This window comes from Equus asinus, chromosome X, assembly GCF_041296235.1.
Source record: "Equus asinus isolate D_3611 breed Donkey chromosome X, EquAss-T2T_v2, whole genome shotgun sequence".
In the NCBI taxonomy this organism is placed as follows: Eukaryota; Metazoa; Chordata; class Mammalia; order Perissodactyla; family Equidae; genus Equus; species Equus asinus.
Window position 1 is genome coordinate 120,858,955 of NC_091820.1, and position 19,247 is coordinate 120,878,201.

Genomic DNA, 19,247 nt, shown 5'->3' on the forward strand with positions numbered 1-19,247 from the left:
GAGGGAGGCTAAAGAGAAGGAATCTTTCTTTCAAATGACTGGACTTAATATTGTTGTTACTTTTCCAGTAGGTTCTGGCCTTAAAACTCTCCCTCAGGGAATGATTAAAACAGTTCTTTGGAGCGTTTCAAGGCTGAGTAGCATCTCAGATTTACTTTAAAATAAGTTTACTTAATGACTTTTTAGCACCACTTGATTTATGTCTCGGCTGAGAGAAGACTTCTAAGTAGTATGTAGTCCAGTTATTTTTTTTTCTAAGAATGCTTAGGGATGCTAAATACTGTATTATCCTATTGTTAGCTTTCAACTTTCCAACAGTTTAAAAGGTATAAATATCCTCATACAAAACAAAACAAAACATTGTGTTCTGCTCCCAGGAATGCAGCCCCCTCTCCAGGTTCCTGGCTAGACACAGGTCTCTCCCGTTGTCCATTCACATGCCTGAGTTCTCTGGGAGGGTCCATCTGTGTAACTGTAAGCATTTTAATATGATTGGTCTTGTGTGTATTTTTTGATGACAGTGTGTCATGTAGTTAGAGTGTAAGTATGATCCTGATTGAAAGATCAAGCACATTTTTGGAGGATTTTTAAAAAAACTCCTTTAACTGAAAACTTGATCTGTATATTATGAAAGAATATTCTTGTTTAATATGACCAAGTGGTTCCAGAGCTTGAGAATTTAATTATTTTTTCCTGGTAGGACACTAAATTATTTCCTCCTAACTACTAGAATGAGGAATGCAGTGTATTCTGTTCCTCTATACTATGTAATAATGCCTGCTTGCATCTCCTCAAATGTAAAGTAAGGGGATTGTATAGGGAATCCTTAAGCTCTAAAACTGTGAGCTTTGGGGATTCTGCTCAGGAGTCTGGACTAGGTTATTATTTATGAAAGATAAGGCATACACAACTATTCATATATTGAAGGCATCAGGTACTCATTCCAAGTAAATTTTGAATTAGGTGTAATTAATTTTCTACTGAGGCAATTTGTGTGTAATTGCTTTTCCACTGTGTGTAATTAATTTTCTACTAAGAGGTAGTGAAGCTATAATGTTTGGCTTATGCTTTGGACAGAAGGAAAGTTTTGAAATTTTGGATTTTAACTTCTTCCTGGTAAATATTTTTTGACTGCCTGTACTTTTTGAAAATAATAATGATCACCTTCTTTGTTAATCTAATGCAGCCTTTCTCATCCTGGATTGTCATCTGAACCACATAATAAAGCAAATGATTTGAGTTAATGTTTTCTCAATTCTCCCAAGAAGGACACGTGACTAAGACCATTCTAGATCTACTAGAGAGGAGTTCATTTAGTACATACAATGGATTCCTTACAGCAGCAGTCGGCAAACTGTAGCCAAGGGCCAAATCCAGCCTGCAGCATGTTTTTGTGTAGCCTGCAAAGTAAAAATATTTTTTACATTTTTAAAGAGTTGTTGGAGGCTAAAGAAGAAGAATATGTGACAGAGATTGCAGACTGTACCTGGCCCACTAAGCCTAAGATATTTACCATGTGGCTTTTTACAGAAAAGTTTGCCGACCCCTGTCTTAGGGCATGCAACCACATTGAGAATTGCTGATCTAAAGAAAGGAAGCATTTTATAGCATTTGCTCCAAATTGGGGATACAGTAAGATAATAGGAAAGTTTCTCTTTATTAAGGTAACTGACTTGTATCTTGGTCCCATTATTGTAATGCTTGATTCAAGGAAAGACTCCAGATTATAGCAAAGAGGTAGACATATTTTTGTTTTCTAGACATAGATTTTAATGGTTGAATTATATGGAAAGTTACATTGGTAATAATAATGAATGGTAAATTATGTGTGTGTGTGTTTTTCTTAATTTCTAGAGCAAGAAAATAAAAGTGGGCAAATTTTATACAAGCATGTAAGGGAAGGCATTCATTTCTTTTATCGCTATTTTAAATTGAAGGGCCATGTCTATTAAAGAAGGAGAGTGAATAGAGAATGTTACGTGTCAGATATAATCACATTTGTTTCCTCCTTGTACTGAATAAGTGTCTTCACCCTACAATTAACATCTCAGGTACTTTGTCAGCAGTAAGAAGAATAGTACTGTAATCAAAAATGCATTAAAATTATTAGATCATAGCATATGAAATAATCAGGCTCCACCAAATGCCACTTAACTACTTGATTTAGTGGGGGAGGTGCCATCAGCCATAAAACATATATTGGTAAATCGCAAAATTATCAAGGAGAAAAAGACCACCAGGCATTATTTGTCATTTGCGGCTGATTTCCTTTATCTCCATGTTCAGTTAATCATGAAGTTCTATCAGTCTTTTTTCCCAGAAAATGTCAGACATCATCCCTTCTTTTATCATGCCGTTCTGGCCTTTGTCACTAGGTAGACTCGAGGCTACTCACAGACATGATGGAGCTGCCTGACACACAGACTTTATTTTTTCACTCATCTGCTGAAATCTTTCAGTGGCTCCCTACTAGCCTGATCAGAAATTCCTGGGGAAGATGAGTTAAGCCAGTCTGCTGAGATGGGCAGGAAAGCCGTTGCTGGGTAGCTGAGCTGGCTTTAAGACTAGTTGGGAAGAAGGGAAAGAAAGGGAAGGAATGAAATTAGCCAAGGCAAGAAAGACACACAGAGTTGTAAGGTGGTATTTTTCAAAATGTTTTGAGTCCTTTTCGGGTGGGAAGTGAGAATTTGTTTGATGAGTGGTACTTTCTCCCTGGTTAGAGCTGTAAAATGATAGGGTACAAGTCAGCCGAAGTTGTAGATCACAGATCATTTTGGGTAGCACACTGTTCAAAGCATTTTAATTACTTTGAATTGCTCATCAAGCTTATTTTGGCGATGGCAATTCAAGAACTAATTAAGGAACTTTGTCATTTGTCTCTATCTTGAGGTTGCTTGTTTGTCATTGCCCTCCCCACCCCATTCCCAGCTAGAAATCCCTCATTATAAAATCAGAAAAGCCAAGTATTTTATAAGGGTCGCTTCCAGTTCTAAAATGCTATGACCCTTTAAAGTTCCCAAACAGACTACATAGCAGGTTTTTTTGGAGGAAAATAAATCAGATTTTGTGCATGTATTCAAATTTGGTACTGGATGTTGATTATCCTTATTGGAGAATTATAGTTTTGCTAAGTTGATTGCTAAATGAACAAGGACTATAAATTTCGACTAATAAAATATATTATCCTAGCCATAGTTGTGTGGAGAACATTTAAACAACCTTATGTTTATAATGGTATTTGTTAAAAATTGGAAGATTCAACTCATTTTACTAGATAGCTCATAATTTCACTAGCATTTTCCCCTTCATTTGAACATTTAATTTATCAAATATTTTGCTTTGGTAACACGAACAGATTTCAGCACAGGTCAATGGGGGTAAAAACTGGTCAATCTGTACCTTTAGGAATAGAGATTAGGAAGTTCACAATTGCTATTGACAGTGGGGTGTAGAGTAGGATGGAGATTTATTTGAGAAATTTCAGTTCAGGAAAAGTTGGCGAAGTTCGAGGGAAGATTAATTTATAGCAGAAAGCAGAAGAGTTCTCTAAGCTGAAATTCTTTGGGAAAAGGAAATATAACAATATTTAGGGCATTTTTTTTCAAATGAACTGGCACTCCCTATGCAAGGGAAAGGGAATAAGTATAATAAAGTCATCATCAGTGAGGATGTTGGAATCCAGTCCCTGTTTTGTTAATGTAACGAATTTGTTAACGTAAGCTAATTTTTCATATATGTTGGGTGTATCATGGTGCTGAGTACAGAGCTAACTTTTATGCCCATTTATAGTAGTTCTTCTTAGCTTAGGTTTTCAGGACTAACTATCACACACACATCCCATTTTACTTGGTTTCTAAGTGTATTCTTATTTATTAATGCACTGCTCCAAATCTTTTAAAGAAGTAGATAGGGCATAAAAAATAACAACAAGCCTTATTCTTTTAGCCCTGCACCCATAGACACACATAAACATACACACTGATGATGTTTTTTGCTTTGGGTAAATGAAAATACTAGATTGTTGAAACTATTAGAGACCATTCTTTTAGAGTATTCTATAATCTCTCTGCTTCATTCTTAGTGTTTGCCAAGATTAAAATAGTTTTCTATTGACGCCATCGTGCCATCAGTGTCATTGTCTTGGGATCATAGAATGTTAAAGACAGCAGGACCCAAGAGATAATTTTCCTTAGTCCTAAGATTCCAATGGGTAACTCCTTGCAAAGGCTATTTGATTAAATTCGTTCAAAGTATAGATTTGGTTAAAGAGGAAAATGTTGGAGGAAAATTATTCTGCAGCCACTTTCTCATTAAGAATGAAAAGGTAAGTCTACGTAAAATTCCACTTTTTCAATCAGTGTTAATTTTCTAAAAGAACTCATGGTGTTAATAATTTAGTGCTGTGCTTACAAGCTTCAAACCTATTGATTTTAATTGGAGTTCCACATCTAGAAGGAAGATAGGCAGTGAGCAAATCAATTTTGTTTTAATCCAATGCATTTTAATAAGTGTGCTGAAGATTCACCATAACATTACCTGTAATAGTTCGATATTTGCTATGAGTCCTCTGCCTCAGATTCCATCCAAAAGTGTTTATTTCTGAAAGTGCTCGAATGACATCCTTTTATTTTACCTCCAGGATGAATAGCATAAAATAAGGCTGTGTCCATCACGTTAAAGTGCCCTGTGTGGGTTTGATTGAATAATGGCCTGAATAAATTAGGATACCTGTTTTATCATTTACATTTTAGCAGAATCCTTGTCTTCCTTTCATTGTATGGCCTTATCCCCCTTCCCAAATAAATGTTTTATAGTTAGGGCTTGTTATCAATCCCAGGGAATATTTATGTAACATCCTGTCTAGTCAGTAATAATCCCTTTTATTTTAATATTAATGCTTATGGTTAAACCTGATCCCTGATTGAATTGTGTATTTCTATATGTGTTTAGCCCAAAACAATTCAATGAAATTTACAGCAGAGTGATATACAGACTGTGGCTCTTCGAGACTTCTAATCATTGCATTAGAGTCTGAAATCGCCCTAGACTCTCCGGGACATACAGTAGTCACGCGGCTCTGGTTAATAGTGATTGTAGGTATGCTTCCAGAATCAGACTTGCATATACCACTGATAATGCATCCTCGTGTGTATGGCCACTACCAACTCTCCTTTGGTATCCATATTATTCAAGAACTGCTGTTTTGCGACCTAGAGAGCTCTCCAGTAGAAAGAAGAAAAATCTTGAAGTTGTCACTTTGTAAAGTTTTTATTATGTTAATCAGATATGAGAATAAGGATTGACTTAGAATTTCGTACCTATTTTAACATCCTTCAGTTTATTGAATGTGATCTCCCTTGCACCAAAAGTCAGAAATCAAACTGCAAATGAAAGGATAACCTTATGCCGAAGATTGCATTGTAGGAGGGCCCCCAGGTAAACACTCTGCAAACATCCAAGGGCCACAGTATACAAAGCACTGTACTGGGTGCTATGAGGGTACCTAGTGTTTAGTGAGACAGAGCCCACAGAGCCCCCTCCTTATTGAGCTTACTGTTGAAAGCAGAAAGGTCATGGCAATGAAAGAGAATGCAAAGATGATAAAGTGTGTGCAGTAATGGAGGTGCAAACACAGTGGAGGCTGCAGGAGGGCAAAGGAGATAGTAATTGATTCTGTTTGGGTGATCAGGTTCCCCTGGGAGTTGGGAAGGTTGGTGGGTTTTTTCTTTTAAATTAGAGGTACAGGATTTTCAGAGATGGAGGAGAGGTAGGGTATTGTCGACTGAGAAAATGGCATCATTCAAAGGCTCAAAACAAACAAAGTAGATTTTTCCCCAATGAAGCATTACATTTAAGTTTGTGTGTCTAAGCTCCTAATCACTGATGCACTGGGTTTGAGATATGGTAAGATATCCTTGAAATTTTCCCTTTAGGCACCTAGTTTTGTTGGATGTTCTAGTTCTGTATATGGACAAGTATAATTATGTTACTTTCTGAATGCTACTTTACTTTCTGAATGAATTTACTTTACAGTTAAAGAAGAGGAAGACTAATAGAACCTTAAGTCCTGTATGAGCTGAACTCCTGGCTCCCCTTGACTTCCTTGGAGCAGTCACTCATATATAATGGGACATGGCCAGCGTGAGAGGCTAGAGATCAGTCTGGGCAATAACTCTGCTGCTCTTTATCCGTCTATCCTTGGCTTCTGAGCCTACTTCATTATAGTATCAGAGAGTTGGGACTTGAATGAAGCCTATGAGTGATTCGAAATTTCTTGCTGGAATAATGGGATAGTACATAGTTTTTGTTTGACTATAGAATTGACCATTTGGCCAGTGCCAGTTTATCTCTTGCCTTAATGATTGCTTCAGAACTAGAGTTGGCAAACTGCTAGTGATAGAAGGAGGGGAACAAAGGGATTTGGCTTCTAGTACTTCACAAATTCACAGTGTCAGAACAGTAAGGGATTTAGTGATCATTTAGCCCACCTCTGTCTCTCTCATACAGATGGTGAAGCCAACATTTAATTGCTGATTTCTTGTAATTTCCAGGATAAACAAAATTAAGCCAATTTTGCCTGACCTCTCTGCTCTCTTTACTTCTGTAATACTTATAAGAAACCAGACCGCCCTTTTCCTTTGGAATGGCTGTAAGGTCAGAGAGAAATGAGCTAAATGATGCAATGGAATTTGCATCCAGCATTTATTGTGATGATAGCCTTCACTTTTGGTTTATTGAAAGAAGAGTGTGATTGTTTGCAGGATGTTTCCTTTCCCTTCCCCATGGATATAATTAAAGATTTAAGGGAATTTCAGATCTGAGAGAGTTAGTCAAAAAGACAAAATTAGTTATTTCATTTAATTTAAGAGCTCTTAGATCCAAAGATGATTTAGCTGGCTGAACAAAATAATCTGACATTTCTACTTTCAATTAAATTTAAAGATCTATCTGGGAAATGGAGCTAATAAAAGTGTTGCCTATTATGACTTTGTTTCTTACTTGAGGATTTCTAAAAGTGGGGGAAGTTATTAAATTTCTTCTCATTCTTTATTTCATTTTTCTTTAGAAAAACGTGTTATGTGGTAAAATGACAACAGAATCAAATAATTGTTTCATTTTTCTTTACTCGATTGTAAATTCAACTGTCTTACAAACATATGTAAAGAACTGCGTTCTTCACATCCCAGAATGTGTTCTCCTTCCTTCATTGTTCTTTTCCCCTGCCTCCTAACTTGCTGTTCTCTATGATCTGTTGAGTAGGCGGAATTAAGATGAAGGAATATTATCAATTATTCTTTTGTTCTTAAAGAGGAAGTAGATGCAAAATTATTAATCAGGATAAACTCCTCAAATGGCTGTGTTATTCATGCAGCTATGTCAAAACCTTTGTAATAATTTTAATGAAGTTATCCTTTACTAAAATATTTGCATTCTAAGTATTTTTGCTAATGAGTTACATTTAAAAATAGAAATAATAAAATAAAGAGAAGATGAAAAAGTACTTATAAATCTAATTATATATTTGCCTGATGAACACATTTTTCTTGTTGCTAGGCACAATATTGCTGAAAGTTTAAATTGTTGCCTTAAGAGTACAAAATATTACTGCATGAGACCTTTGACTTTATCCTTTGCCGTTAAGACCAGGGCTGCTTTGCTGCTCAAAACTGCCTTTTAGGTGAGTGAGTAAAGACAGGAACTCAGCTGTGAGTTGATAAAATGCTGTCTGATGACCACAAGGAAGCCCAGGGTTGTTGTAACTACATTTCTGACTACGTTCATTTATCCCATTGCATATATGTAAAATGAGACAATTTGACTTCCACTTTATGTTGCAAAAGCAGGTTATAATAACCTTTGAGAGAGATGTAAAAATGTGAGTATGCCATAAAAATAGGTAAACTAAGAATATTTTCTTTATGTGCTTAGATAAATATTTTGAGCTCTCATAAACATGGAAATGCAAACTCAAATGACTGACCACCCAAAGAAGTTTGACCTCAAGCCCAATTCTTCATGTTTAATTTGAGACGTATACAGACATAATTATCTTAGTTCTTATTCTGTCATATGCTAAATATAGTGAAGCTAAATATTTTACTTCAGTAATATAAATCACAGAGGTGTCTTAAGAATTCCATAGGGGGCCAGCCCCGTGGCCGAGTGGTTAAGTTCGCGCGTTCTGCTGCGGGCGGCCCAGTGTTTCGTTGGTTCGAATCCTGGGCGCGGACATGGCACTGCTCATCAAGCCACGCTGAGGCAGCGTCCCACATGCCACAACTAGAAGGACCCACAGCTAAGAATATACAACTATGTACCGGGGGGCTTTGGGGACAAAAAGGAAAAAAAATAAAATCTTTAAAAAAAAAAAAGAATTCCATAAAATTTCATCAGATGCTTGTAATATGAACCCGAGGTTGTACAAAGTGGAGAAATACTCTAACATCACATTCTTCAAAAGTCTCTATGAGTTTGTTTTATCCTTCTCATTGTTAAAGTAATCTGAGTAGTCATACGGTCATTTGAACAATTCTATGCCTATATATAACCTAGCACAGAATTATTATTTTTATTCTTGGACAATTTCATCAATTTGAGGGTCTTTTTTTATGAAGAGAACTGAAAACCTTAGTGTTAAGGGCTACTGAATTCTATAATAAATCACTGATAAAGCTGACATTGGAGCTGTTGGCTTCTGGACATTGGATCCTATGGGAATCATAGTATAGAATACCAGCCCTACCTTGTTTCCCATGCTCTAGAAGCTGGCCCATTCTCGTCTGGTTATTGACATGGACAAAAATGGGCTGAGAATCGTAACTTTGCCAGAAAGGCAAGATTACATGCAGGTCGCTTCTCTGAAAGATTGTAGTATGAAGTATTTGGTAATTGTGCATATATGCAGGGATCAGTCAATTGTGTAGAGGTTCAAAAATTATAAGAAATCATAGCATTCAAAGAATAGGAAAGTCCTATTTTGAGTTTTTCAAATGCTTTTGTTTAAACTTTTTCAAATTCAAAAAATTACATTAATAAAATAAATTATAAGAATTCATAGCATTCAAAGAATAGGAAAGTCCTATTTTGAGTTTTTCAAATGCTTTTAAGTTTAAATTTTTTCAAATTCTTTAAATGTAGGGCTATTACTAAGTAGACATTAGACAATTGTATGATCTGTTCATAGTGGAAAATAATCTTGGTTTTATAGCAAAAGAGTAGAGTTTAAGTTACAAATTAACCCAAGTTGTAGTGAAAGAACCTTAGATTTAAGAGTCAGGAGACTTGAGTTCAAGTTTGAGCTTTGCCGCTAGTTAACTGCCGTATATCCTTAAACAATTTATAACCTCTCTGGACTACAGTTTTCTCTCTGTAAAAATAGATTTGTGATCAGATGTTTGCTAAATTCCTGTTCATCTCAAAGATTCTATAATTCTTTTAATTCCAGGATTTCTGCTTCCCTTCTTAACCTCTCCCTACCTCTACCATCACTTTGACATAAATGGCCTTAAATTTCATGGTTTCCATTAGGTGATATTAACCTAGGACACAGAAGGCATACAATAAATACTTGTTGCTTTATTGGAGTTGGATTAAATGACCTATACATTTCCTTCCAGCTCTAAAAGCCTATGACTGTTGTAGTTCCATCCAGGGAGAAGTCAATTTGTGCTTAGATCATATATGGCACTTTAAAAAGACAGATGGTGTCCTGTGGTCTTTCTTGAACTCAAGCAGTACTAAGAGGTATATGGCTGTTGATTTTTAATATTTTTTTTTCTTCTGACAGTATCTTGATTAGGAAGCACTCAACAAACTTTTGAGGCAATGTTCATAGGGCAGTTGAAAAATCTTAACATAGTCAATCATAATAGAACTAATTGAATTTGAAGCTCGTAGATCCACTAGAGAATAACTTATATTTATATGCACCCTACTTGTTAGATGACAGGTAATACTATAGAGATGGAAGTAATCCAGAAAAGCCTTTCCTCTCTAATTTGGGAGAACTAATCTGAGCAATTTAAATAGGTAGCTAACTGGGTATGCCTCTAGTTTTTAGTACATCATTAGGCTAAAGTTTTCAGTTACTCTCTGTGATTGTCAGGGCATCTTGAGTTCACTGCTGTCACTCCTGGTGTTACCGCTTGAGAATTTGAAGAGCGTAAGAGGTCTTCCTTTCTAAGCCTTTATATCATTAGCACATTCTTTGCTCATCATTTCCCATATACCCCTCCTCATCAGTGAGTCACTGAAAGGCCTATACACAGATCAGTCTTTGCAAAGTGCAAAAAGTATCTTATAGCCAAGAGCATTCATAGTATGGATTTTATTAAGATAGGGAGGCAAGTGCAAAACTTAGAGTTCAACCTTGCTCTTCTTGGTTCTTGGTTCTTGAAGGTCCTTTCACCTGAACTCAACCCTTCCTAGTCAAATCTTCTGAGAAATCTATCGTCTCTTCCCTAAATCTATTATGTGTTCACTCTCGGCTCCAGACTAGAGGTCTTACTTAGCTACTGCAGATTCAAAGAAACTATATTTTTTAACTTTGGTTCTTTCCCACCTTTGGCTCTCCAGGTCTCCATTCTGTTAGAACCTCAAGGCTAATTCTAATTCAGTCTATAATTTTCTTGTTTATCCCGATCACTTATTCCTAATGCCCCCTCATGGGGTTCAGAACACGCTACCCCAAAATATAGCACCTTGGCATATTGAATATTTGAAGCTGAAGGAGTTTGAGAAAACTGCAGAAGCACGAAGGTTACTGTCACTCCCCCTCTTCTCCCCTGAAGCAGATCCTAAGACCCTCATGTGAGAGGTGCTCTCCCTATACCCAGAGGAAAGGAGCATCCTTGTCTCCAAAGACAAAGAGACGCCAAGAAGAATCTGAACAAACACACCTCACTGAGCTTCCCCCGGTTTACTACACTTAGCTCATACTCTTGGCCCTATCACATCTTCCCACGACTTTCCACACTTCATCAAACCTCGCATAAAACCCCACAAGTTTAACCATTTCCTCGAGCCTTCACTTCCTTATGGAGGCTCCCATGTCACACAAAACTTATATTAAATAAATTTATATACTTCTGTCCATCTGTCTCTGTCAGTTTAATTTTCAGACCCGGCCAGGGACACCAAGAAAATCAAGGAAATCTTTTGTCCTCTCCTACATCCCGCTCCATGATTCGTACCTACTTTCTACTGGCTAACTAGGACTAAATTTTCACTCCTTAGCAATGTTGACTGTTACCTCAAAACTGTCATCAATTAAATCTTAACTTGTTAAACACCCTATTATTACATAGACTATACTGGGTAAAGAAAATGTTCGAGAATACATAGACAAAGAGTATGGGATCTATTGTGTGTGTTTTGGTACATACTACGTGTCTGGTCATATTTTGAGAGTAGGTACTAACTTCAGAGAGGTGTTCTTAGAAGAAGTGTAGCAGACTTAATTTTTAAAATATAGGTATGTATATATAAATACCAAAGTCCTCTTAGTTTTTTTTTTTTTATACTTTTTTTTTTTTTTAAAGATTTTATTTTTCCTTTTTCTCCCCAAAGCCCCCCAGTGCATAGTTGTATATTCTTCGTTGTGGGTCCCTCTAGTTGTGGCATGTGGGACGCTGCCTCAGCGTGGCTTGATGAGCAGTGCCATGTCCGCGCCCAGGATTCGAACCAACGAAACACTGGGCCGCCTGCAGCGGAGCGCGCGAACTTAACCACTCGGCCACGGGGCCAGCCCCTAAAGTCCTCTTAGTTTTATTTTCCTCTCCAAGTTGTCCACTTACAGTGTGCAGAGTTAGAAGAGAGCCGTGTGCTTGCCTGGGGGAAAATAAGGGTAATGGGTTCCCCGTAATCAACGATACAAATTTCAGATGTGTCTACTCCATGGTTCCTAAATGCTGATCTTAAGACTGGTGCCAAAATGACTACATAGGGAATAGTTTGTAGTACTTTTTTAAAAAAAAAATACTGATTGCTGGGCCTCAATCTTAGAGATTCTGACTCAGTAATTTTGGAATAAGGCCTAGGTATCTGCATTTTAAAAGTTATGCTTGTGCTTCTAATTTGCAGCCAGGACTGGAGAGCACTTAGAGAACCTTTAAGAGTTCTTCCAGCCTCTGATTCTGTGAGTTAAGTGTGCAGGAAGTCTTCTTCCATCTGCCCCTGACTTTCCACAGGAGACAAGCAAGAGGATCATCTTGCATTTTTCCATTTTGGACTTCCTAAGAGTATTTCCCTACTGAAAGGTCCTTGTTATTGTTGTTGTTGTTTTAGTGGTAATGATACCTTCTGTCTAAGACTTAAATTTGTAGAGGCCGGCCCCGTGGCCGAGTGGTTAAGTTCGTGTGCTCCGCTTCGGCAGCCCGGGGTTTCACCGGTTCGGATCCTGGGTGCGGACATGGTACCACTCGTCAGGCCACACTGAGGCGGCGTCCCACATGCCACAACCAGAAGGACCCACAACTAAAATATACAACTATGTACTGGGGGGATTTGGGGAGAAAAAGCAGGAAAAAAAAGAAGATTGGCAACTGTTGTTAGCTCAGATGCCAATCTTTAAAAAATAAAAAAAAGGCAAATTTGTAACAGTGTGCTTAGAACTGAAGAGTCCAAATCCAAGCAAAGGAGAGGTAGAGAGTGCGAAGGGCTCGTGAGAATGTCCTGAGGTGACTCTTTCAGGTTTTCATTTTCACAGACATATTTTTGAGGGGCACATATAAATCGTCTACTAATAGTTTGTAAATCAATGTGAAGTGAATTTAGTAATTCCTCCTATTTGTTGCTGCAGAATTTAGAGCTCCTTCCTGGGCTAACTCTTTGAGAAGGCAATGCAAATACAAATATAGTAGTAAACTATAATTTTGCAGTAGAGATAGAAAGATTTGGAAATTTTAATATTCTTCAAAGAATATTTGATTGAGTGGAGAGGGAACTGACTTGACTTGATTTTCTTAGAGGCTCTGAAGAAGAGTGATGTGGATGATTGGGCAAATCAGGTTCTTTGTATAGGTAGCTTTTAAATTGCATTACTTGGGATGTTTACCGTTTATTTTCTTGACTTTTGCCCTGTTATGAAAAACAGAAAAGAAATCTGTCTTAATAAAGACTTAGGACGCTTTGATTTAAGAAGCTGGTGAGATAATACTTAGGTATTATCTATCCACGATTCAGGAATTGGTAAATAGGGCAGGGACCTATCCCTCAGGTAGTCAAGGAGGCGAGGTTATACTAGTGAATGCTCGTTCTCATGATTCCCTCCATTCTGAAAGTTTGGGTTTTTCATGAGAAGTTTTAGTCCCCAAATAAAAGAGTGGGAAGTGCAAACATTGTGTAAATGATAGATCTTTCTCCAACTTGGTATTCATTGATTTAAAATCTTAAACTATATTGATGAGTTAGGATTCACTTCAGAGTTTCTTTAAAATGCAAAATGTGACTTGATTTTTAAATCTTTGATTTACATACTTTCAGGAACTCATTTATTGTAGAAAGCAAGAGCAGCTGTGTGCTCCCTGGGGCTGATTGTTTCAGTCAAATCCTTTTAAAACATGAATTATGAACATTAGGATTTAATCTTTGTTTCTTGCAACAAAAATTTCTGGTTTTAAAGTTAACGAAAACACTTCTTAGTCCAGAATGTGTTATCAGAAAGTATGTACTATGTATTTTTTAATCAATGTTATATTTACAACTTTTAGATTTGTAGTTACATGAGAAAAACTGAAAGATTTGATTTTTTTATTTTTCCAAATCCACCGAATTTAATAAGTTATAGGGAGGCAAACTTACCACCAAGCTGTTTGGTGAGTATTTTTGCTGCCAGGTAATAGAAAGACAAGAACCATCACCAAAAGTAGGAAGAGGTAACTTGTGGGTTAGCTACTGTGTAATAGTAATCACAATGAGCTACAATGCCAAGGGAACCAATAATGATGATACTCAAGTTTTGGAGAAGGTATTATAACAAAATGTGAGCATTAAAGAGGCATTTGCAACCTACAAGAAGTCTAAATTATTTTTAAAAGCCTATACAGGAAGGTCAAAATGTATTTGCTTCGTGTGGGTGCTCGAGGTAGGTGGGGATAACAAGTGGCTTGCAATATCAGAGACTACTACATAGAAAGTGCATCTTTTAGAAGTGGAAAAAATCCAATCAAGGAGAAGGGGAAGCTTGTAAAGTAAGCAGGTCATGTGCAAATTGTATTTTAGGCAGGTTGAAAAAGAAAGGTTGGTGAAATTCTTTAAAAACAGTCGTAAGTATTTAAGTTACTCAAAGGTGTGCAGTTTACTGGAGTACTAGTGGATCTATTTGGTGATGATGGTACAAAGAACTTGAGAGAAAGCTAGTAACCTTTAATGATGTCTTTCTCTAATAAGAGAAGATATAAGGAAACATACTGATTCTGTAATTATCTCCTGAAATTGAGGACTAGGTAACATTATAGCAAATGAACAGACAATCTAGGTCAGATTGACAGATTAAATATAGACAGCTCACCAAAACTAGATAGCATCCTCCTATATTTTTAAGGAGCTCAAAGTAAAGTTTAAGACGTAGACTAATTAAGCACCTAAGTATAACTTAATAGCGTTCCTATGGGGAGGGAGGTTTGGAAATCTTGTGTTTCTACTTTATCAGTAGCATTTATTCAGCAATATGAGTTTAAGTAAGGATATAAAAATTGTCTTGTGGGAATAAAATTTTAATTCAAAATTGTATAAGACAAAGGATATTTCCAAATCGGGAAAGGACAGTGAATTTGTCAATCTAAGTCATGCCTATACATTTGTTAACCTAAAAACCTATGCTTGATTCCAGATTTTATTGTAGCAAAATTTTGACTTATTATGGATTCCCACTGTGAGATGAGTTGTGGGAGTTCAACATATTACCATTTCCCTCATGAGTACTAGCAATTATGGTGAAGCTATAGAATCTTATTTCGGCCATTGATGAGAACATTGCATATGGATAGAATCCCACGTAAAGAAAAAAAGACTTGTAAATTCTCGAGTGTTCTGTGCTGTTTACATGCTGGTTTAGAAGTACAGGTGGGGTGATTGGGATGTCCGAGCTGGAGAGAGAGGAGAGTTAAAGGGTAATGTTTTGCTGATAGGATGTTAGGTTCTCTCACTGTCGCTACCATCGCATTGATGTGCAAATTGTGTATTCTTAAAAGTTCCTGTCCATTTTTCAGGCACCGGAGACAACATTTGCTCTGTGGGATTGTTTGTGGTGGTAGGATCAGCTCAACTCAGTTAGTGTGGGCGATTCAGTAGAATATGGACTGGCTGGCTGTTTAGGATTGCAGTTGTTCCAACAAAGCACATGTGCAGAGTCAAGGGAGTTTGTATTCTTTTGAAAAATGTGTGATGTCTTATCTGATTTATTTTCCTTCATTTAAACAAATGTGCTGCAAAACATTCCTTCTCTCCTTTCTTTCTCTCTCCCCCCTGGTAGAATAATATAGCCGATCCAGAAGAACTGTTCACAAAATTAGAACGCATTGGGAAAGGCTCCTTTGGAGAAGTTTTCAAAGGAATTGATAACCGTACCCAGCAAGTGGTTGCTATTAAAATCATAGACCTCGAGGAAGCCGAAGATGAAATTGAAGACATTCAGCAAGAAATAACTGTTTTGAGTCAGTGCGACAGCTCATATGTAACAAAATACTATGGATCATATTTAAAGGTAATGTGTGTGCTATATTATTTAAGTCATAAGGTATTTTCATTATAAGTTTTTCTTTGTTTTTTTTTTTAAATTCTATTTTTTGAAAGGCAATGTCTTAAATTAGGATTTGGCAGTCTTTGGCCTCCAGGCAGAATCCAGCTCCATTTATAGTGCCAAATAGACTGTTTTTCGATTTAGCAGCTGTATCCTGAATGCATCCCAGCCCTCAGCTGCACCGTTTTTCCACACCTGAACTTCTGAGTTGATGGAGGAGCAGAAATGTAGCTGGTCCTTGAGACATATCCTTTGTCAGAAAAGAGCTTTCCCCCTGGGCTTTCATACATTATTCTTGATGATCCAGTCTGTCTCAACCTCAGAATTGATGGAATATGTAAATACTGTATGTCACTTATTCCGCTGAGTTACAGTGGTTATTTACACATCTCTCTGTCCCTCCAGGTTGTGAGCTCCTTGATGGCAGAGAGTTTATAGCTCAACCAGTCTTGGTTTTTACATCACTCAGTACAGGGCATGGCACATCTTAAGCACATAATAAATATTTGTTGAAATGGAATTAAATGGAATAATATCTGTTCCCCACCTCCTCCAAAGAAGAAAAGTTGGATTTTTAGTTTCCGTGGAATTAACAGACATTAAAGTTCCAGCAGATGGAGATGTTTCTGCATAACAATAAACTCTTTGGTTAGTAAAACCCAAGAGTTCTTGGGTTCCAGAGTTCGAAGTCAGGATTGGTATCTATTGAAATGTGAAGAATAAATAGGTAGAAACATCTAGCTTATGTTAGAGTTTAAATTATTTTAAAATAAAAAATTTCTGTGCTTGTGTTGAAATTTTTCAAAGGAAGGCAGTGTTAGTTAGATCCTTGCTTTTCTGGGTTTACAATGGGGGAAGGGCGTTTTGTTTGGTTGGTTTTTGGTTCATCTATCTCTAGGCCAAAAAGGGTGTGTTTATAACTCATCATGCTGTTAGCCTGCATAAAAATTAATTCTATATTTTTACGTTCTGCTGACCAATAAACCCTAGGATAATCTATTTATATTAATCAATACTGATGTAGAAATTCGTCATCAATTTTACTGCCTTTTTATGATGCGTGATTTATTCTAATATTACATGAATTATATTAATGTGGAATGAATGCATAGTAGAATGAATCATTAAACAGCCAGTCACTATGTGTCTTATACTGTACTAGATGCTAGAGATAGAAAAATGAGCAACTCACTCCTGCCATTACGGAGCTCACAGTGCCATAGTGCACTAAAATGGTACAGATTCTGTGATTAAGTATGTATAAGGTACAGATGGGGCACAAATAAGCAAGTAGTCACTTCTGTCATTTTTTGGGGGGTTGTGTGAAGCAAAGGCTTCCAAGAGGAGGTGATACTGCTGGTAATTCTTATCCAATTTACTTCTAAGTATTAGCCGTTACTCTATTTTACTATATACGCAATTATTGGATTCTTTGTGGCGTATTTTGCTTTGGTATTCTTTTCTAAAAACCTTATTTAGTGGATCAGATTCTTCTTTAGGAATCCTATCTATTGTCACCCAGTCTCACTAGTTTTAGGTCCCCCTGCTAATTCCCATAGCAGTCTTGGTTGTAGGCAGCCCCAGGAATTTGTCGTCTCGTGTGTGTGTGTGTTTGCTTGTTCTGGTTTACTCTTTCTGGATTAAATCCTGGTAATTCCAGACCCACTCCAGAGCAAACCTGAACCCTTGCTATTTTTAGACACCTGTAACAGATAAGCTATTTTTGGTAACTGACTTAAAATATTAAATAAGCCCTATTTAAAATTGGCTATTCTATATTATATTGAAATGAGTACTGAATGGCATGCCTGTTTGGTTTGTTGCTTATAGCCTTTGTTTATTCATATTCAGTACTCTCATGGAAAATAAATTATAGCTCTGTTTGTATTATTGATTCATAAGATTTCATGTTTAAAAAGAATTCCCCTCATAGTGCGCATGTACCGGTCACCCAATACATACCTGATCTTTAAATGTAAAAGAATGGATAGTTTGTTTTGTCCAAATCTTGATTGCAGAATGCTCTCAGGCCAATCAGTGATATAAAACCATTATCCATGATGTCTTCTTAAAGGATTAAACTGGATTATTTTTATCTGTTTTACCCACGATTAATTAAAGTCCATGATGTGAAAGACTACTTTGAAAAACATGTCATTTCATGATAAATTCTAGAAATTCACAGCTGGCCGATTATTTATCATTTTTATCCTGAATCTGTTTATGTTAAAGTAAACAAACATGTGTTTGTGTATTATCTCTATATGGATGTACACATATATGCACAAAGAAAAATCTTATGCTTTTATAACCTTTTAATACTGTTTATTTAAATTACTTTCTTAAATTGACCAACTTGTTTATTTTCCATTAATATTAAAACATAGGGTGACTTTGTGGGCTTACTTTTTTTTTTGTTAACTAAAATCGTATCAAATATAACAGGGTTCTGTTTAATGCAGTTAATGTAATTCAAGGCTACATCGTCTAAGTGCCATCAGAGAGCTGCATTATCAATCGACTTATGTTCTTACTGTGACCCATCCTTCCGTTTCAGATGACATGGGAGATTTTGTGAGTCGAGTTAATTGAGTAAAGTAGGATATGGGTTTTTCTCAGATTGTCCTTACACAGAATATCATACATAACCAAGACCTCACTGTAAGCTAGAGGAAAGGTTATTGCATTTGAGACTAAATTATATGCTCTCTGAAACTGTATGCAGTTGCAGTGATTTCCTTGAAACATGCAAAAATGTACTAGGTATTCATTTTGACTGAGCTCACTGTATAACTTCATTTTTAAAAACAAGAGTAAAAACCAGACAAACACATCAGTATGACCACAGTATTTTCCTTTAATTTTAGTTCACTGCAGATTTTCTTGAGAGACAAAGTTAGTCTTTATGAAGAGGGCTAAAGTAAGCAAACCTTTCCCTTCTGATCTCATGATATTGGAAAAATCTTTTATAATCTTTAAATATTTTTTCTGGTTCGATGTAAATCTTAAAATGAAGCTCACTCAGGCATTGAGTAGAATTTGAATCGTGCCTTTATTTGCTGCTGAAAATTGCCTTTAGATTTCTGTTTGTGTTAAGGAAATATGCCCCCCTCCACATACCACCACCACTGATATAAATGATTGAAGTAAAATATTTCCAGAATAGAGTCTATACAGTTTTGTAGCCTTCTCATTATTTTTTCTGAGACTTCTGTGTGTGCTTGTTTCTGGTGTATGATGAATGTTTCTGGAATATTCTTTAATTTTTAAAAATTTTGGAGTTTTCTTATAAAACTTGAAGGAAATTGAAGTGGGACACATTTTCTCCTTCTTAGGATGATTTTTTCTCAAAATAAGAATAGCTTTAAAGTTCATATCACACACCTCTAAGAAGCCCCATGTTAGATTCAATTCAGCAGACATTTATTGAATGCCTACTGTGTGTATTCCTCTCATTGTGCGTATTTGGCCTGTCGGTCTCATTCACTTTATTCTGACAACCTCTAAA

At 36.5% G+C, this 19,247-nt stretch overlaps 1 protein-coding gene across 1 annotated transcript in view; it reads left to right on the forward strand.

Moving 5' to 3' along the window:
* STK26 (serine/threonine kinase 26) overlaps positions 1–19,247 on the forward strand; it is a 49,793-nt gene that overhangs the window by 13,071 nt on the left and 17,475 nt on the right. The window contains exon 3 of the mRNA XM_014858468.3: positions 15,473–15,703. Within this exon, the coding sequence (XP_014713954.1) occupies positions 15,473–15,703 (231 nt within the window). The remainder of the gene's footprint in view (positions 1–15,472; positions 15,704–19,247) is intronic.